The following is a 21,731-nucleotide window of genomic DNA, read 5'->3' on the forward strand; positions in this document are numbered from 1 at the left end:
TTTATAGGGATCGTTAGATTTTGTGGGGAATATCCCTAGTTATGATTTTTGGGATGTATATACTGAGAGACGGTGATTGTAGTAACTCTGGTATTGTAATGCATGTTATGATGAGATGTATATGATAATATGTTTTCTGTTGCTTAAGCTTTTGCGATATAATCTGTTATATCCTTGGTACCCACGGGTCCAGGTGGATGGTGACTTGCTGAGCTGGGATGTATGACATTGTTATTATATATAAATAAATAAAAATGTGGAAAATGAGCAGGTTGTGACAGTACTCCTATGAGTTCTTCCATCAAACTTGATAAAGATGAGTAAGGAATCCCTGTTGATGTTAAATTGTATCGTGGCATGATTGGGAGTCTTCTACATCTAGTAGACCTGATATTATGTTTAGTGTGTGCATGTGTGCTAGGTTTCAGGCCACTCCTAAAGAATCTCATCTATTAGCAGTTAAACAAATCCTCAGTTATCTAGTTGGAGCCAGAGTTAGGATTATGGTATCCTAAGCATACAACCTTTGAGATTGTTAGTTATACTGATGTTGACTGTTCCTGTAGTAAGGTTGATAGGAAGAGCACTAGTGGCACTTCTTATTATTTAGGACAATCTCTGGTCTCTTGGTTTTCCAAGAAACAAAACTCAGTTGCCTTATCCATAGTCGAAGCAGAATATATTGTGGCTGGAAGTTGTTATGCTCAAACTCTTTATATGAAACAACAACTTATGGATTTTGAGTTGCACTACGATACAGTATCGACTAAATGTGATAATACTAGTGCAATCAATATTTCAAAGAATCCTATCTCACATTCATGAACTAAACACATTGAGATTAGACATCATTTCCTTTGTGATCATGTGCAGAAAAGTGATGTGACACTTGAGTTTGTGTGCACAAATGAACAATGGGCTGACATTTTTACTAAACCACTTCCAGAAGATAGGTTTATACAAATTAGACATGAACTAGGTCTCATGCATAGTAGAGATGCCTCCTAGACATTTGATAGAGTGCATCAACTTAAAAAGGAGGGGGGGGGGGGGGCTTCTAACAAATCCTAAGTTTAACAATTGATATAACTATTGGTATCTTTCATTGGTTTAGACTTTATGAATTTATTTGTGTTTTGCAATGCATAATTCTCATATCTACCGCATGAAGATGATTGTGTTTATATTTTATGTCTTGATCATACTAGAATTGTTTGGGTTAAGTAATTGTAGATAAATTGTTAATATTAAAACTCAAAACATGTCATTTTTATTCAGGTATTTTTGGAAAAATGTCCTATTTTCAAATGGCATGTTGTCGAAATTTTTAAAATTTCCCAAACTTATCTTGTGTATTAATGCATCATACCCAATGCCTTTGGCTATTTATTTTTTAGCCCATTTTGCTGTTGCCAAAAGGGGGAGATAGAGATGAGAGGAAAATATTGGGTAGTATTTAGTACTTGAATTTGCATTGATAGCATTTAGTACTTGAATTTGCATTGATATACTTTTTACATTATGCATATTGTCAGGGGGAGCCTTTCAAGGCTATACCTACTTTTTGTATGGTGTATTTGTCATCATCAAAAAGGGGAAGAATGTTGACCTCATAGGGCACATCCGGCTTTGAAAATGACAAATACTCAAGTATTTGATGGCTATCTAGTTCATGTGCAGGTTTATATTGGCAGAGACACTGATGGCACATAAAGTAAAGTATGAAGACCCTAAAGATCAATTTATTGTATTTCATTATTATTCAATTCAGGTTTGTAATAGTAATAAAGAAAAAAAGTTCTATAATAAATCTTTGCATATCATACATATAAGATAAATTGTAAGCTCAATAAATCTTAGTGAGACCTTAGGTCCCAATACATATGCACAAATAAGTCCCCATTATCACTTGCACAATTAGGAGATCAACTTGAAATAAATTGGATAAAATAAGCATGTTTGGTCAACCAACCCAACCAAGCTTATTCAGCTTGGTCAACCGAACTGGCTAGTGGTCAACTGTTTGACCACAATACGGACGATTGAACCTAGCCAAGTTTATTCAGCTTGGTCGATCGAACCACCCTAGGTCAACATATTGACCGCTCGTTCGACCGACTAAGTTTACATGGGCAACGTTCTAGCCGACCAAACCCCCACGTGGGAATTGCCAACTGCTCGATCGACTGAACCTCATAATTCAAATTGACCGGGTCAACCGAACCGCGCGGATTTGGAAAATCGCCCTTGAACCATGCAAGTATGGTCGACCATCCTTCTAGTTCAAACTTTTCCCAATCGACCGAACCCAGCCACTTGGTCAACCGAACCTTAAGTTTGGTCGATTGGTGCTCTCAGGTTGAATATTTTTTTTTACCGATGTCAAAAGTTTTTAAATAGGGTTAACTTTGCTTAATTGTTTGAAAACAATTCTAATAATTCCCTACACGTTCTAAACGGTTATATTTTTGCCTTTGTCTATAAATATGAGTTCATTTGTGAGGATTATGAGAAGATTAAAAAAATCACTAGTCAAAATTCTCTCAAACTCAAAATCCTATTTTGCCTATAACATTTTCAAAAAACTCTCATACGTCCATTCTCTTGATTCATCTTAACTTTGTGAGAGCTTCTTGTTGTGCTAGTGCGTATAATTATTGCTCATACTCTCATTACTTTGCTTGGTTGATTGGTATCGATTCTAGGGAGTTACGCAAGGTTTATCCCATAGATTTTATTTTGTAAAACTTGTCAATAGGAAAAACCTAGCAGTTTGAGGATCTTTGCATTGTTGTTGCAAGATTTCTATAACTATATTTTGTTGTACAAACATTTTTACAAGCTATATTATTCTTTCAAACAACTCTTGAGCATATTTCATTGAAGAAAATATTTTCGAGTTGATTTCAATATTGTTGCAGCATCTTTGAAACTCTGATTCATTATTGAGATTTGATATAACTTGTTTCAAAAAAATAGCTTGATTATAACACTCTTAAGCATTCTCGCAATCATATCTTGTTGAGTGTGGCTTGCACAAAAATACACATCATTGAACTTACATTTACCTCTATAATTTATGCGCATTTGATTGATTACATTTGGTACATATCTCCTTGACTGAGAAGTATAATCACCGTACCCTGTTATATTGAGAAATCTGTTGTATTCTAGGCATGGCCTGAGGGGGCAGTAATCCAGTCCAGTAAGGATTGGTTGTAAAGGTTGAGGTCAGCCCTGTGCTAATTAACCTACTTGTTTAAGTGCTGCTCCACTCGTTAAGTGAGCCTATAGTGGTAATCCTTGTGCTTGTTAGCTAAGGCGGGGACATAGGCAGTTTGTTGAACTTCGATAACATTTCTAGATGTCATCTCTATTTACTACTTTGTTGTGCATACTTAGTTAAATTATTTGTGCAGTTTAATTTCCATTGTATATTTATATTCATTTACTTATCTGCACTAGACTGACCTCAGGCTTGTGTAACACTGTTGTTAGGGGATTCACCTAGGGGATAAAATTTGAAATACCAATTCACCCCCCCTCTTGGGATTACGGTAAAGCTAACAATAAGTTAAGAAAATAGCTTCAAAATAAACAAACTGTACAAATTTTATTGCAAGGAAAGAAAAGAAAATTTTATGGCTTTCCAATCAACAAAGAACAACATTATTATAATAGATTAAATTTTATTACAACATATATGCCGTTGAGAAATAATACATTATTTAAGATAAAATTTGTTAAAAAAAATATTTTAATTGGAGAAATGAATTTGAAGAAATTTGTAAGGCCATTAAAAAGTTATTATATAAAAAAATAGTATTATAAATATTAACTATTAAGAATTAATAACCTAGTTCACCGATAATAAACTAGGTTAATTTGATATAATTAAATATTTAGTAGATTTCTTTATATTAAATTAAAGTTAGTGAGTTGAACTGTAAAGAAAAAAATTTTAATGATCTTTTAACACTAGGGATACTCTCCATGATTGTCTCTTTGTGCTGCTCCAAACCCTGCTAAGATACTATGCGTATCACACAGGGGGGCCATAGCTTTCTATTTGCTGTTATTTACAGCAATGTGGCAAAGCGGATAATGTTGTAGATCACCTTGGTATATTCTTCTTCTTTTTTGGTGGTATATTGCTTCATATATTGATCTAGATTTGTTGCTTTTTATCAGAATATCTGCATTGAATGCAGATTTACCTTTTGTAAATCAGCATATATATTCCCCCCACAAAAATCTTTCCCCACTAATAAATAATAAATAAAATAAAATAAAATAAACCAAATATTAAAAAATAAAAATAAAAATTTGGCGTTCTTGAGTTGATACTGATGCGAATCATTCTATGTGGATAAAGGGCAGCAAGCTCAATTGGATAAACCCAATAAGTCTTTGATATTTCAGGCAGATGCTCTTGGATGGATATGGCAAAAACTCCTGTACATGAAATTTTCTGAAAAATAAATAAATAAAAGAAATTACTAAGATAAAATTACTAAAATAGCCCCGGCATCATTCAGGTCAAGGGGGATGCCTTAAGATGCAGGATGTTTGTTTCCATGTGTGCAAAAAGTCCCTTTCACACAATGGATAATTTAACTATCATGCGATCATGTGGGATGAGAGTCATTTAGGAATATTGTAAGGCCCTCCTTATCTGCTTTATGTAATTGCCAGTGGCCACATTTTGCAAATTACCAGAACTGATATGCCAGAGGTCATTATCAAGTAATGATCGGGGGGGTAATTTGGGAATCCAATATATTCTTAGGAACATTTCTTTCACAAGCTCTCTTTGTTTTTTTTTTTTTGCTATATGGGAAGCAATATAAATAACCTTCATGGGAGCTCAAAGCTCTTCACAATCACAGGGCAAACAGCAATTAAGATAGCAAGAGTTTTTAGCTACCTAGTTACCTAGCATTGAGAGACTGATCAATATCTCCCAAGTTGTAGCTAATGGATATGGTGATGAGTTTGGGGTCTGAAAAGCCAGTGGTGATCTTCAGCAAGAGCAGTTGCTGCATGTCCCATAGCATCCAGAAGCTGATATCCAGCTATGGCGCAAACCCTGAAGTTCACGAGCTCGACAAAGTCCCGAGTGGAAAGGAGATGGAGAGCGCTTGCAAGCTGCTGGGGCAAAGTGCTGAAACTTCCAGCACTGCCCATGTCCCAGCTGTGTTCATTGGTCATCAATTTGTCGGAGGTGCCAATGAGGTCATGAGCCTCCATATCCAGGGCAAGCTCGCTCCACTGCTCATCCAGGCTAAAGCTATATGGGTTTGGAAAGGATAGATAAATAATACAACATGCTCATATATATCACATTAATTTACTACTTTTGCTGAATATAATTTGGTAGCATAATCTGAAAACCAGCATGCATGCATGCACCATGTAAGTGGTATGTTGAATGCTTTCTTAATCAATATATATAGTTTCTCCAGCTGATTGTTTTCCTGTGAGAATGCACATTATTTCCTCTGTCTTTTCATTTCACATATTAGGTACATATATATGTTTCACCATGTTTTGGCAAAACATAGATTTATTTAGATTAGCAATTTAATCATGCACGAAAAAGAAATTGTTTCTATATGAACTTGTGAAAAACGGGTTTCAGAAACAAAAGATGCTCCAACACAAGATGACATTGAGAAGAGCAAGTGTAAGTCATTTACAGAATTGTTTATATCCAATTATTCCTGAAAAAGTAAGTAACAAGTATTCTATCATTTCTGAATATAATCTTTCAAAATGTCGCTTCTCTGCTCGAGGTTCGCCCTCATTTTCCAATTTGCTACTGCTCTAGCAACAGTGGCATTTGCCTCGTGTATCTCCTTAGCAGAGAACTTGTGCTCTATGATTCCTAGAGGTCCAGGCTGCAGTACCTTAATCACAGTTTCCATCTCTCGCTCCAGTTGCCTGTCAAAGAAGAGGCAGTAGCCTGTGAGCGGTCAGAAACAAAAATATTGAGAACCTCATACAAGCAAAACTTACAAATTTATAGTCTGAAAAAATTTTAAATGGTAAAAAATGAAACCACTCACTCAAATTTAAAACAGCGCCACATTTTTTTTTATTACATTTGAAATGCAGTTTCTATTAATTCCAAGAGTGATGACAAATAAAAAGTTGAACTTGCTGATCAAGAAATTCCTAGGATCATTACATTGTACATTAGATTGATCATCCAAGCAGATTAAGAAAATGAAGAAGATACGATGCAGAGAGTCAAAAGTTCTTTCAAAATAGAGTGGTACATTTGACATGTTATGTCATTGTCAAATACCTGTAAAATAAAATGAAAATTTATAAGACAACTTTAAGACCAACTACTTTACACTACTTTACTAGGACAAAATTGTTGGACAACCAAGAAACAACAAATACATTATACAAAGAGTAAGTATAATTAAAATAAGAATATTAAGATGGGTGCACTGGTAACTCTACAACATTGAAGTAAATAATGAGTACATCTGTAGTAATTAGGAGTAACACTATCAGAAAATAAATTTGGGTAAAGAAGGTTGAGATGATTCGGACACTTGCACCAGAAACCAAGTCGCACTAGTCTAGGAAAGGATGGTGACGACTTAGAATAGCTTGGATGGAGATAGAAAAGATTTAACAACACTCTTTTAAGTTCCAAAGGACATTGATCTAGATAAGAGTAAAATGGTAGAAAAGATTCATAAACCTGATTCCACTGAGTGGGACTTCAAAGATTTTCATTATTGATGGTGGTGGTGTTTTGCTACATTTATAGAATATGGTGAATTATTATCTTCTAAGGCACAAATTTCCTGCTTACATTAGATTAAAAAAAAAAAGACCAAATAAAAACACAGCAAGTGTTTGCAAGGTTTCTGTTTCCATATCTAATGAATCCAATGATTCATATTATAACATAAAATTTTTAAAATGAAAAAAATGCAACTCTCAATACAGGCAAGATTTTCTTATGACACTAAAAATTAATAACAAATATGTCTAGAAAAGGAGACATATTCCTATCAAGCAGTTTTGCCAACCTAATTGAATATGGTGATATCAAACCCTATTAATGCCTAAAACGCTGGTCTGCCTTAATTTCATAGGGCGCCTGAACTCATGGCCATGTAGAGGAACACAATAAAGAAAGCTAATAAAATGAAAAACAATGCAAAAGTAAAAGGATACTACATGCAACTCTGAAACAGTTTATTATCCTCAACACGTTCTGCTCATGGAAGTCTATTGATACTCTCTTTATTTTGTGGATGTTAATTTAGAGACTTTGTTGATAGTTATCTAGGGGAGAAGTGGATTTATACACCAAAAACTTCAGTTAATCCCATGTTTTCAAAAGGAAGAAGATGTAATAGGTCAAATCACAATTTCAAACAATTTAAATTTGACAGCTCATCCACTTCTCCCCTAGATAACTATTATCAAAGTCTCTAAATTAACATCCACAAAATAATCTCCTCGAGGGCACCCCAATGGTTAGAGTGTGAGATATTCATGCTAGAGGTCTTGGGTTCAAACCTTGGTAGGGAGTGGGAAGGTTATGGGTTGGGCTACCCCGGTCAACCTTAAGTCTCCCAATGGACCAAAAAGGCAAAAGAAATTGATATAACATATATATATATATATATATATATATACACAAGTGGAGAGAACTTCCATTAGATTACTTTATAGTTGAAAGAAAAAGAGGGAGGAGATTGTTCGATGAGAAGCATGCCAACTTCCCTAGTAATTGAAAAGAGCCAAGGCTTGAAAACCCATAGGCCCCACAGTTAGGGATAACTGTAAGCAAATCCCTCGGAGCATGATTAGAAAGTTTTTTTCTTTTTTGATACTAAAAGAAAATATATTAAGGATGAGAATGTACAATCAAAGTGAGAATATTAAATCCTCAAACATATATATATATATATATATATATATATACATGTAAAACTCAAAGAGAAAAAAAATTAAAGCAAAACAAAAAAACAAAAACTGCAATAATAGCATTAGTAATTTTAACAAAAGCCATTCTTTAAAAACCTCTTATGGCTATAAGCTCACTCCCTGACTTCCTTTTTAAAGCAAACATGTGGACATAAAAAAGAAATGAAATTGATAGAATAGAGGAAGATTAATGTGCAGCTGATTCTATACCAGTGCAGCTAGGTTATCGTACCTCAGTTGGGGAATCTTCCTGCGACTAAGCTATTTGTCTGGCTAGGCATTTCTCTTTGGGCTCTTGAGAAAGAGTCATCTGGTGGATTTGGGAATTCGCAAAAAAAACAGTACCAAATAGGGACTTAGAGAAAATAACTCACGATGACTGACTAAGGGTCTTAGCCGAACTGGGTCCTATCCTTATCCTTGTTGTTCGTCAACCTTGCCTTCTCTTTGTCCACACGCTCCGGTCCCTCAAGCATTGAAAGAACATTGGGAGAGTGGAACTCTATTTTTCCCACACAGCCTTCCTATCCTAAGCTTCTCTTAGGGATTCAAAAAAAGGTGGTGGGAGAGAAAGGCATGCAACTCAAGGAATTTCGTTGATCTCACACCGAACTTTAAGTGAGTGGCTGCAAGAAGCCCCAAATCCTTGATTTTCTTGGTAATATTTCAAGAACAAGATATTGGTGGCTGATGGACTCGTATAAGGGTTTGCAAGCTATTTCGTCTAAGGTTATTGATCGATTTCAACTCCAAGCTTGAAAGAGAAGGGACTGAGGGTAATTCTATGCTAATAAAGTAAGTGTTTGTTATATCCAATTCTTTAAGAAAAGTATGTATTTGAAGTTTGGTAAGATCTTCCCTCTTGTGGAAGAGAGGAAGGCACTAAGACCTGCTAAAAGGACTCTTAAGGGAAGAAAGAAAGCCGTCCTAGTGAGGTGCAATGCTGAAACTGTGAGCAGTAAACAAACCCTATAGAAGTCGAAATGGGATACTTCACTAAGGAAGTAGCACCGGCGGCTAAGCATGCTAATCATAGCCATTATGAGTTGCATTTGGGTTTGGAATGGATAGGCCCCAAGTGGCTGCCTCTCATACTACCAATTGTGTGGGCGGATCATCGCCCCTTCACTCTGGCTCTACTTCATTCGATATTATCAAGACGGAACACACAAGACAAGATGTCAAATCAATAAGAAAATTGGCCCTTTTTTATCTTTAAACTCGTTTTTCCAACCTTTTCTTAAAAGCGCATAGTTTCTCCTCCAAGAAAGACCTCTCTAGTTGGGGAACCCATTAAATATTTACCTAAACTATAGGGCATATTCCTTTTATTTTCCAGTTTCAATCAGTACTTTTTTTCTTAGGAAAAGAAGTAGAAAAGAGAAAGTTCCCTGCCAGCTGGCATCCAGTGGAAGGCCAGTTATAAGCCCTGAAGTACGGAGGAAAAGAAGAGCAATTCAGCTGTCAAGTTCCTTTTAGCGGTGTACTAAAAGAGAATGTTTACCAACCCCTTCCCTTAGAGATGACTCTGCAATTGCATAAAAATGGTAAGATTACTCAGTTCGTTCTTAGGCGTATCCAATAGCAGACAAAAAAAGGGTTGGAGGAGTCATAAGGTAATCTCCTGTTCCTATCAAAACAGATCTTTCAGAACCTGCAGTTGTACTGGAAATGACTGCCTTTCGCCCTTCATATTGCAGCATCATACACTTCCTCTTTTATAGGCTTGAATATTTTGGAGGCAGAATAGGGCTCTCAATGGATAAAAGTAACTTTCCCCAGTGAGCTGGTCAGCTTTATTGAGAAAGTAAAGTGAGTTTACAATGACTTGATTTTGAAAATAGGTATTTTCAACTCCGGTCTAACCATGGACCATCTGACTAGAAGGTCTTTCAAGCTGACTCCACATTAGTAGTCCAAGTGCTTCATAGCAAAGTAGCCGTTGTTATTATTGCAGTAGCAGTGCTTGGTGCTTATATGCAATTCCATATTTGAAGTTGCAATCAGATCTATTCATAAAATATAAAGAATCGATTCAATACATTTCTTATGGACCTATAGGTGCTATATTGGTTTTGAATCAGATTTCAGATCAATCTATATTGATTGACTGCCTCCATTATGTTGTTGATAGCAAATACCACTATTTTTGGTTTTGGATCTCCCAAATCGTTACCCCAGGAGATCCAAACCCATTTTTTTTTAACCCAGCTTGAAGGTCAGATTTTGATCTGCGTGCTGCTGCTCTTCAAGGTTTGGTTTTGAAAGAACTCAAGCTTTCAATTTACTTTGTGTTCAGTTTAGTGTGCGACCCGGTTTTTGAAGATTAAATCCCCTTATTGTAACAACGAAGCGTGATATACGCCACGCATTTAACAAAATTAATCACAGGCTGTAAGCTCCTTCCTACCTTTCCCATAGCTTTTCCTTGCCTCTCCACCCACTAGAGCCCATACTTATCTTTTTCATAGGACCATGGGATTCCTTAGAAGTTTTATCATATTTGGTGGTTCATGAACTTTCTCCATAGTTCATCAGGCCATTGTAAGTCTATGTCGTCATCTCGTAACCTCAAAGTGTCGAGTAGTCTGCCGGGCCGGTTCCAGCCTTTGATCTCAAAAGCAAAAACTTGAGGCCTATACCACAACCAATCATAGACCACATCAAGCCCTTACTCTAGATCATGAAATGCCCCATAAGGGCCTCTCATCCAAAAAAAAAAAAACATCATATATTTCGTGTTGATCAAAGTGCAGATTGAACTGTCATGTACTGTCCAAGATCTATTTTCAATACACAACTATGTTTTGAGAATTGGGTTAGAGTGTGATCTCTACATCCACATGTACATGATCAGTCAAGATCTCATAGAAGCTTTTGTTTGGTTGTTTCATCAATGTTCTCATTCTCAGGGAGAGATGTTCTCTTTCTTCGACCTTAGCTGCATACATCACTGTACTTCCACTTAACACCTATCATAATAATAAACGGGTCATCTTGTCGTGACCTTCTTTTGAATTCTCAAATCTTCTGCTACTCCATCCCTACAGGGGCATAGATAAGAGAGCCCTCACCTTGGGGTGGGCTTACTACTTAGATGCTTTCAGCAGTTATCCGCTTCGCACTTGCCTACCCAACGTTTACTGTGGGCATGATAATTGATACACTCGAGGTGCGTCCTTCCCAATCCTATCGTACCAGGAAAACGTCCTCTCAATGCTCTAACGCCCACACCAGATATGGGCCGAATTGTCTCACGACGTTTTGAACCCAGCTCACGTACCGCTTTAATGGGCAAACAACCCAACCCTTGGAACATACTACAGCCCCAGGTGGCGAAGAGCCGACATGGAGATGTCAAACCTTTTCATCAATGAGAGCTCTTGGGGAAGATTAGCCTATTATCCCTAGAGTAACTTTTATCCGTTGAGCGACGGCCCTTCCACTCAACACCGTCGGATCACTAAGGCCGACTTTCATCCCTGCCTGATGGGTGGGTCTTGCAATCAAGCTCCCTTCTGCCTTTGCACTCGAGGGTCGGACGGAAGAAGAAGAGGGACAAAGACAACTATGGTCGGCTTAGACCTTGCGTATACTGCTCCTCCTTTGGGTAGCTATCTCTTCAAGCACTCTTGCCTTAAGAACAGGTAGCTATGTTTCAAGAACTCCTTCTTGAAAGAACAAATGCAATGAAAACAATACACCTGCTCTACTGACTTGTGGCTCTACCATTTGTAAAGAAGAAAGAAGTCACAAGGGAAACCTTAAAAGAGCAACTACTTGATAAGGTGTTGCTAAGAGACAATACAAAGTAATACAGCCAAGAAATCCCATCTTCAAACCCTTCCTAACACAATTCACCGAACACTTCAAATTAGCTAACTCCCTTTGACCCTTCTTTACCTTGGGTTTGCCACCATCAACCTTGACTTCATTACCTCCTTGATCAAATAACTTGAGGCCCAAGTCATCCAACAGCCTCTGAGTATCAATATTCTTCGCAGGAATTTCATCTTGGACAGAGGTAGGCAAAATTCCATCCTTAACCTTTTTATCATCTTTGTGTACGTCATCTTCAAACAAATTAATACCTTCCAAACCATCTAAAGGAGGAGGTGACACGCAAGATAGATCCTTGAGCAGATCAATAGAAGAATCAAAGCAATATCCACACTATTCCTGAATACAACAACACAACAACAAAACCAAGCCTTAGTCCTACTAAGTGGGGTCGGCTATATAAATCTTTTTCCGCCAATTTATGCGACCATGGACCATTTCTTTTGATTGATTCAAGGATACTAAATCCTTACTCACCATCTTCTCCCAAGTTATTTTAGGTCTACCCCTATCCCTTCTACTGCCTCCCACAGTAACTAAATCACTCTTCCTCACAAGTGCACTATGTGACCTACGTTACAAGTGTCCTTACCATTTACATTCAAACTCACTAATCCCTATGTTGTCCTCATTCGAAACATCTCCCCATCTCTTACTTTCCTTGCTCAACTTAGCCCTCTCAACAATTGGCTCTTCCGCCATACTTAAAAAACCTTTGGAATCCCTTTATAATTTTATGTGTTTTCATAATTCTATTTTATTCATTTAACTTACTCCCTTTAAGACCCATCTACATATTCTTTCAATGAGCATACACCTTATGCCTCGAATTTTCCAACTAGACTCCCTTCTAGCTTGATTTCCCACTGAACTCGAGATGAAATCTTGATTTTCCAACTCACAAGAAATAAAATTCTTTGAGCCAAACTCCCCACTAACATTCCTTAAGCTACACCTAGTACCATTTTCTCCCAATGATTAGAATCTTGCAATTAGGACTAGAAAAAGATCATCAAGTCTTGAACCCCCTCACATTCAATGACCATTGCACTGATACCAAGTGTCACGGTCCAACTATTTTCACACCGTTGTGAAAGGGCCGTGCGACGCTAGCTAAAACACTCTTGTTTAACTAGTCAGCCTATCGTTTACCAACATCCATTTACGAAACACTTTCATTTGCATTCAATCAAATGGCAGCACAAACAATAAACAATTATGAAAGCAGTGGCACGCAAGCAGTAAATATTGAAACTATGCAATTCATTAACAGCACCTCCGTTGACATCGTGTGTTTAGCGAGGGAGGCAAGTAAGCTAAACACGTTGACAATAACTAGTGAGTTATCTAACTCCCAAACACACCCAAATTTAGTGTATAGAAAAACAAAAACACAAAAAACAAAAAAAAACTTCCCTTCATGGCTTCATCCTGTTCAAAAGCCTAGACACCCAATAACATAATATGAGAACAATAATTGTCCAATTATGTAGAATTGGAAAGAATTGAACTTTTCACTTGATTTTGCACATTCATCATTCAATTTTTGATTCCTTTCCATTCCCACCCCATTCCATTCCTTGAACCAAGCATGATGTTAATCTCCTTATTCCTAATTTTTAAGTCTTTACTTCTATGTATTTGAAGACAAACTCCTTTTCTATATAACATTAAGGATTTACATTTTGGGGCTTTCCCATAGCTTGGCCCCAGTTTCTTATAAAATAATTCCCACACCCCACCCCACCTTCAGTCCCAATTTCTTTGACTAAAATTCAATATTTCAAATGGACATATGATTTTTGAAAACAATAAATTTAAATTTTAGGGCTCAAATCAACACCCATCTCCATCATATCAATGAATCCAAACACTAGCCTGAAGTATCTTGGCTGGCAAGCCACAAAATTGCAGTGGAATAGATATACAATGAGATTTTCTTCAACTTGCCAAAGGAAAAGGCTTTTCACACAATGAAAATATAAATTTGACTAAAAGATTAATGAGAATTTACACAAGAAACCGCGTACTGCAAATATATAGAACAGACAGACTACTTATATAATTAGAGATAACTACCCAGAGTACTATATTAATTTAGTCTGTAAACAGCGTACATTCTGAAAAACAAAACAATCTTCCCTGATTACCACAATCAAATTGCCAAGACTAAATTGAAAATTGAAAGAAAAGTATAGTTTTTTAGCATTCTTTCTATTACTATCGCGTTCGGTTCTATTTTTATAGATTTTTTCAAGGTTAAATTTTTCTATCACAAAAACAACCCTATGCACACAACGGAATGTTTCCCGTTTGGCTGCCGAGAAATCATAGAAACGTTACCATCCGGAACTGAACTTTATCTCTCAAAACTCAACCCCGCGCCGTCAAAAGGGTTCCTGGCTTCGAATTTTTATCCCTCCTAACAGTTTATACGCAATCATATGGAGCATGGTAGCATGAACAAAAAAATAAAAAACCTAAAGAAAATGGATTGAATTGAAAGAAGAAATACACATACGGAATGGAAAATAGGAAGATTGTGAGAATTGGTAAAGAGGATTGCGGTACCTGATGATCCTGGAAAAGGGAAGCGCATTGCGAAGCTGTGAGAAAGACATTGGTGTTTCCGGTGAAATCCGGTGCTTTCAGGCTATAATTTAATGCGAAGAGGAAGACAGTAGGGGGTGGCAAACCGGTTAACGGGTCGGGATTAAACGGGTGAACCCTCGAGTTAGACTCATTTATTAACTAGTTATTATAAATTTAAATCTGCTTAATAAACGGTCATAAACGGATTATCCCTTTAAAATATAATTTATTTATTTTAAAAATTTTTAAACTTTCTATATAAAAAAATTTGTTATAAAATATGTAAGAAAATAAATAAAGATGAGATATAAATTCACGTGGTTCGACTATATTTATTTCATAAACAAAAGGGATAAAGAACTTCTCTATCTTGGGTGAAATTATAAGATGATTTGAAACCGATTTTGTACAAAATATCGGAACTGACCTTGTACAAGATATCTCTCTTTTCTTTATCTCTCCTATTCTTTCTATATACCTTACTTACTTCAAGCATGCAAGTAAGTATACAAACATGCAATATGTATACAAGCATGCAAAAATGTGTGTTCCAAAATGTGAGGGTTAGGGTGTCCTTTTGTAAGATAATATGAATAACAAGTCATTTATTGGGGGTGAAAAAATCGAAGTGGTGGAAGATGGGGTGACATACATATTTTTCATAACACTTCCCCTTAGATGTCACTCATATATTAACTCATTTTGTTAAGATCTTTAAGATGTCTTATTCCGATAGGATGAACCAATTTCTTAAATATTGAGTAGACAAAGTTTTGGTGAACAAATCTGTAATATTGTCATTTGATTGGATCTGCTGAACATCTACATCACTATCCTTCTAGAGTTCATATGTATAGAAGAATTTTAGAGAGATATACTTTGTTCTGTCACCCTTTATGTATCCTCTTAGTTGAGTTATACATGCAGCATTGTCTTCATATAAAACTGTTGTAATATCCTTGATTGATTGAAGACTACAATTTGTTTGAATATGAGAAATCATTGGTCTTATAAACCACACGCATTCTCTACTAATTTCATGAATAGCTAGTATTCATAATGGTTGGAGAATGTTGTTGTAATTGTCTACTTTACTCTCAAATAGCGTAGAATGTGCTTAATTTCATTCCAGTGTCGCCGTGTAGGAGCAGAACTATATTTTATTAGTAGATTTATAGCAAATGCAATACGTCGAGTCTTGTACAATTGGCTAGATACATTAGAGAGCCGATATCACTTAAATATGGTACTTCAGGATCAAATATTTCCTCCCCCTTATCATGAGGTCGAAATGGATCCTTCTTAACATCAAGTGATTGCACCATCATTGGAGATCTCAAATGATGAATTGTGTCCATATAGAATTGCCTTAATACCTTTTCGGTATATTCAGATTGATGAACAAAAATTTCGCCATTTACATGTTCAATTTGTAAGCCAAGACAATATTTTGTCTTTCCTAAATCTTACATCCCAAACTCTTCCGTAAATAATTAGTTGCTTTAGTGAGCTCTTTAGGAGTCCCAACTAAATTTAAAGCATCAAAATAAATTACAATTATAACAAATCTGGATTCTGATCTTTTAATAAAAATGCATAAACAAATTGGATCATTTATGAATCTTTCTTTCACAAGGTACTCACATAATTGATTGTACCACATGTGTCCAGATTGCTTTAATCCATATAAAGAACATTGGAGTTTAATTGAATATGAATTTCTGGGTTTTGCATCAGGCAATTTAAATCTTTAAGGGGTTTTCATATAAATTTAATTATCCAATGATCCATATAGGTATGTTGTTACTACATCCATAAGACACATGTTCAATCGTTCAGCAACTACTAGGCCAATTAAGACTCTAAAAGTGATTCCATCCATTATGGAAGAATATGTCTCCACATAATCAATTTCAGGTATCTATAAGAAACCTTATGTCGCAAACCTTACTTTATATTGAGTAATTTAATTATTTTTATTTCTCTTGCACTCAAATACCCATTTGTATCCAACAAGTTGGACATCTTCTAGTGTCTAGACTACATGTCTAAAAAATTCTCTTTTTGATAGACAATTTAATTATGATGTGATAGCATCTTTCCATTTTGGTCAATCACTTCTATATCGGCATTCATTAACAAATTTAGGTTCAAGATCCTCATTACTTCTGGTAATGTCATCATTACTTTTGGTAATGTCAGTAGCTACTGCATATGCAAATGTGTTGTTAACAATAACTTTATTTTTATTCCACATTTCTTATGTGTAATGAATTGAGATCTCATTATTATTTTCAGGTACTTGTCCCTTTTCAAGGGATGTCTCTTCAGGAGTTTTCTATTCAGTGGATTCCTCTTCAGGAGGTTTCATAATAAGGATTTCATTTTCAGGAGAAATGAGGTTGTGAATGTCAAATGGATTATCCACCTCTATAAGCTCTTCTGGAGTGTTTACATATTTCATTTTTCTCTTTCTGGGAGTTTTATCTTTTACACCAACAGGCCTTCCACGCTTAACTTGCAACTTAGGTTCATTAGCCGGCTGTTGTCTTTTAGGGACATCAATACGTGCTAGAATACTTGCAGCAAGTGTATGAGATTTTAATATGACTTTGGTATCTGCAAAAGAATCTAGTAATTGATTTGCAACCCCTTGCAAATGTATAATCTTCCGAACATCAAGTTCACTTTGATTTGTGCAAGAATCAAAATGAGATAAACATATGACATTCCATGTGATTTCATCTTATGTTTCAAGCACTGATTTTTCTCCCCCTAATGTAAGGAATACTGCTTCATTAAAATGAAAAATTAATTTCCCTTGACAACAAGTAGTACACATGAAATCAATTGATAAAAGAATCTTCTAGTTCTTAAGTGAATGACCATGTGAATTTTCAATGATTCTTCGCATCGTTATATCTTCAGGATGTCCAAGGCGATTGGACCAAAGTACAAATGACTTTGGGTCATTGCACTTTTAGTGCAATATGTTGACTCAATGAGTTTGATCCCATTTTGATTATGACAAAACCAATGTTTCTCACCTGTGCACTAAGTTTCTTGAACAGGTCTATCCTTAGCATGCACTATTGGTAGGAACTCAAGCAAGTCATACGGACTATGAAGATCAAGCTTCATTTATGGCGTCTAAAGAATCGAAAGAATGAAGACCTATTCTCTATTGTATTTTCATTCCTTTTAATTGGTCTGTAATAATTTATATGGTCTGTAATAATGCACCTGCATGCATGATAGGATTTAATGCTCAACAAGACCATAGGGACCAAATGACCTCAGGGCACCGATCAATTGACGCCAGATTTTTGGGCGTACTTGAAAAGACCTTAACTCCCAACACATATCCACTAATAAGTCCCCAACATCATTTATTATATCAAGGGATCAATTCAGGCAAAAATAAACTTAATTTGAAAATCTTGAGAGGGTTTAGGCGACCGAACCCAAGCTATGTAAAACCGCTCGGGTGACCGAACAAGTCAATATGTTGGCTTTGTGTTCGGGCACCCGAACCACTTTTGAGCGTATCTCCCTCAGGCACCTAAACCTATGTCAGAACACTTTTCAACTACCCAGGCACTCGAACGATTACATTCACAATGGGTTTGGGCGACTAAATTGGTTGGTTTGATTAACTAAACTTAGCTTCGGGCACCCGAACCTCGGACAGAATGCTACTGACTTTGGTTCAGCCAACCGGTCCTCAATTCGGACACCTGAACCTTTAAAAATTGAATTTCTGGCTGAGTCTATTCGGGCACCTAAACCTCAGACCGGGCACCCCAATCTCACGATTCAAATTATTTTTTACTAGGGTTAAATTTAATTAAATAGGATTAATTTTCTTGAACCATTTTAAAACAATTTTAAGAATACCCTACATATCCCCAACGGTCAAAATTTTTCCCTTGCTTATATATATCTTTTCATTTGCAAAATTAAGGATTGATTAGCAAGATCATTAAGAAAAAAACTCTCTTAAATTTTCAAATCCCATTTAGCTCATACTAGTTCCATACACTCTCTATTTTGCTATTCCCTTGATAGATCAAGTTCCCAAAAGTGTTATTGAGTGTTTTACATTACTAAAACTCTCCTTACTTGTTGATTGATTATTTTCATTGAGAGTTCTTAGCTAGGGTTTTTCTCCCGATTTAAACAATAAATCTTTGAGCGGGAATACCCTTATAGCTAGTGAGTCTTTGCATCTTGATTGCAAGACTCATCAAGCTTGTGGATTTTGATTTGCAAAAATATTATTTTACATAAGCTTGTATATTATCTTTGATGTTGTTTTTGTCAGCTTCAATCCAAAATATCTATTGTGCTATACATTTAGAATATCCTTGAGATATTTAATTTGGATTGTATTAAACTTCCTTTGATTATTTATGTGTTAAATATCTTATCTTGAATCAAAGGTTGAACTCTCATATATACATACACTCGCACATCTTAGAGAGTTTACATATTGGATCTCACCTGAGCATTAAATCTATACCATCTATGAGTGCATATTTGTTTGTGCTGTATTTTGGTACATATCTGCTTGATTGAGAAGCATAATCACTGTACCGGTTATATTGTGAAAATACTGTTGTATTCCGGGCATGGCCTAAGGGGGAGGTAATCCAGCCTAGTAAGGATTGTCTGTAAAGGTTAAGGTCAGCCCTGTGCTAATTGACCTAGTTGTTTAGGTGTCACTCCACCCATTAAGTGAGCCTTAGTGTAATTCTTGTGCGGTTGTGCCAAGGCAGGGACATAGGCAAGATTGGCCAAACCCCGATATCATATTCATTGTCACTTTTACATTTTCTACATTATATTCTGTTGTGCGCTTGATTTATTTTTCTTGCTGAATATACTGTGTATTTAATAGACACAGAATTGCATTAAGTTGAGAAATACTGAAATTGCGTTATATGCGTTAAATATTGGTAAATATTTCTTATCTACAATTTCATATATACTTAGATTGCCCCTAGGTTGTGTAATACTGCTACTAGATTGGTTGACCTAGGTGATAATTTTTAAATACCAATTCATCTCCCTCTTGGGATTACACCAAAACTAACAATTGGTATCAGAGCCTCGTTACCTACACTTAAACGTTATTTTGTAAAAGATCAAAATGACTCATGTTGGTGTATCCTAATCATGTGAGGGTAGGTTCTCTGCAAATCTTCTAATGTTTTCTGGTGAAAACTTTTCTTATTGGAAACTTAGAATGACTATCTTTATAAAATCATTGAATTTGAGGACTTGGAGAGTCATTACTCAAGGGGATATCATACCTATGAAAAGTGTCAATAATGTAGAAATCCCCAAATCAAAAATTAAGCTGAATGATAACGATAAGAGTTTAATTCAAATAAATTTTGATGTCATGAATATTCTATGTTATGCTTTAGATACTAATATCTTTTGTGAAGTAAGAGTATGTCAAAACGCTAAAGCAATATGGGAGGAACTTGAAAAGAGATATGGAGCATCTAAGCATGAAAAGTCTATAGCTCCATTTGACTCCAGCTCAAAAGGTCATGAAGGAGGTAAATCGTGCTTCATAGCTCTAATCAACGATGAGGTAAACCTGTCTCCTTCTATGTTATTAGATAATCCTCACAATGATTCATGTGATGATTTGAATGATGCATCTAATTCTAAATCATGTGATAGTAGTGATAGTGAGAGCATGCCTACTTATGAAGAACTACAAATTGAATATGTTAGAATTCATAAGTCACTTGTTAAAGCTAACAAAAGATATACTACTTTGAAGAACAAGTATGAGGCATGTGAGAAAGAATGTGAATTAAAAGTTCTTGTTGAAAGGGAAAATGATTTTAAAATCAAAGAGTTAGTAAATAAGAATCAAAAATTAGAAAAAGAATTGAAAGTCGTAAGATCTCAAACTTCAAATGATAATAATAAATATCTTCTTATTGCAGAACTTGAATGCAAAGCAAATAACATGACTAAAGAGATTATTAAATTACAAAGTGTTTGCAAAGACTTGAAAGATTCAAAAATGCAAGATCTTAAAAAGAAAGTAGAAGACCAGTCTAAGATCATCCATACATTCACTAAAGGTAAAGAAAATTTTGACAAACATTTAGGTTCACAAAAGATCACCTTAGATAAAGAAGGTATAGGTTTTAATGGAATTGAAAATTGGAAAAGGAAGAACCTATACATGGGGTACTTTGTAAGAGAATCTAAACATTATGCTAGTACCTCCTCCAGTCCATACACTCACACCACATGCATCTTATGTAAAAAGAAGGGGCACATAAAATTTGATTACCCATTTAAAAGAAAAGGTGTGAAACCCAAACGAGTATGGAGAGTCAAAGTACCACCTAGTCCTAACCCATCAAGACTCAAAGATAGAACAATGGTATGAGTTGTAAAGAAAGGAAACTCCTTAGAACTTAAGGAGGAACGAATACCAATTGGAGTTACATAAATTGTGATGCCTCGATTTTCGCAAATTTGTTTTTCAAAACAACAATAATAAATAAATAATTTACATGTCATCAATAACATCCGCAAATCGGCCACGTCAACAACCCTATTATCATTCATACAACCCGACCCGCATTGGGTACTGGGTAAAACCAATTTTATTTATACAACCTAACAGCGGAAGATAGTATATTTATATCATCCAAAATACAATATCCAGAGTATTAACATACATATTTACACAATACTATCTCATACCCAAAACAATACAACCCTAGGGAATCACACCTCCCTATTCCAAACTCACCTGTATATCAGGGTTCCAGCTCCCTATGATCATGGAGCCCTATCACCTGGCCTATCCCTGTTCCCTGAAAAATTTAGATAATTTGGGTGAGACACATCTCAGTAAGATGGAATAAATTATTTACAGTGTATGGCCAAATGAGTTCAATTATAATACACTTTACTTTTCAAACCATCGTTTCATTTGAGAAAATACACTGATATACACATTCCTATAATCCTATAGATATACAACACAAGCTTTTATAAGCTTTAAAACCATTTCTTAAATTCAATAATTTCCAACACATATTTACCGCAAAGTTCCTGAGAATAGGGAAGGTTACCCGCCCATACAGGTAGCTTCCCTCTGCCCTAACACGTTATGCAGCCAGAAATGGCTATATCTGATACTTATCGGGGCACTCACCTTACTTAGTAAGTCCTCAGGCGGAGAGTTTCACTTCGCCTCAATTATTTATTTTATAAAACACACACTCTTTCATTTCTCATAATCATTTCTCATTTTAACTTATTACATATTTATGTATACATAAATTCACATT

The 21,731-nt window shown here is 35.7% G+C and overlaps 2 protein-coding genes across 3 annotated transcripts; one reads left to right on the forward strand and one right to left on the reverse strand.

Moving 5' to 3' along the window:
- Positions 1-4,977: 4,977 nt before the first annotated feature.
- On the forward strand, positions 4,978-5,464 carry LOC131155307 (monothiol glutaredoxin-S2-like). Its single transcript, XM_058108343.1, has one exon. The coding sequence runs from the start codon at positions 4,978-4,980 to the stop codon at positions 5,311-5,313; it is 336 nt and encodes a 111-aa protein (XP_057964326.1). The 3' UTR covers positions 5,314-5,464.
- Positions 5,465-5,590: 126 nt separating this feature from the next.
- On the reverse strand, positions 5,591-14,575 carry LOC131155308 (uncharacterized). 2 transcript variants are annotated; one of them, XM_058108344.1, is made up of 2 exons: positions 14,374-14,575; positions 5,591-5,943 (listed from the first exon to the last, which is right to left on the reverse strand). In XM_058108344.1, exons 1-2 carry the CDS (start codon positions 14,421-14,423, stop codon positions 5,751-5,753), a joined length of 243 nt encoding a protein of 80 aa, XP_057964327.1. In that variant the 5' UTR covers positions 14,424-14,575; the 3' UTR covers positions 5,591-5,750. The 2 variants fall into 2 exon arrangements, with proteins under 2 accessions (XP_057964327.1, XP_057964328.1); XM_058108345.1 differs by having other exon boundaries at positions 5,591-5,965.
- Between the last annotated feature and the right edge of the window lie 7,156 nt (positions 14,576-21,731).

Source organism: Malania oleifera, chromosome 5 (genome assembly GCF_029873635.1).
Source record: "Malania oleifera isolate guangnan ecotype guangnan chromosome 5, ASM2987363v1, whole genome shotgun sequence".
In the NCBI taxonomy this organism is placed as follows: Eukaryota; Viridiplantae; Streptophyta; class Magnoliopsida; order Santalales; family Ximeniaceae; genus Malania; species Malania oleifera.

Coding starts and splice junctions, on each gene's coding strand:
- LOC131155308 (XM_058108344.1), bottom strand. CDS start 14,423: ATGTCTTTCTCACAGCTTCGCAATGCGCTTCCCTTTTCCAGGATCATC. Junction 5,944..14,373: donor CCCTTTTCCAGGATCATCAG/GTACCGCAATCC, acceptor CTTCTTTGACAG/GCAACTGGAGCGAGAGATGG.
- LOC131155307 (XM_058108343.1), top strand. CDS start 4,978: ATGGATATGGTGATGAGTTTGGGGTCTGAAAAGCCAGTGGTGATCTTC.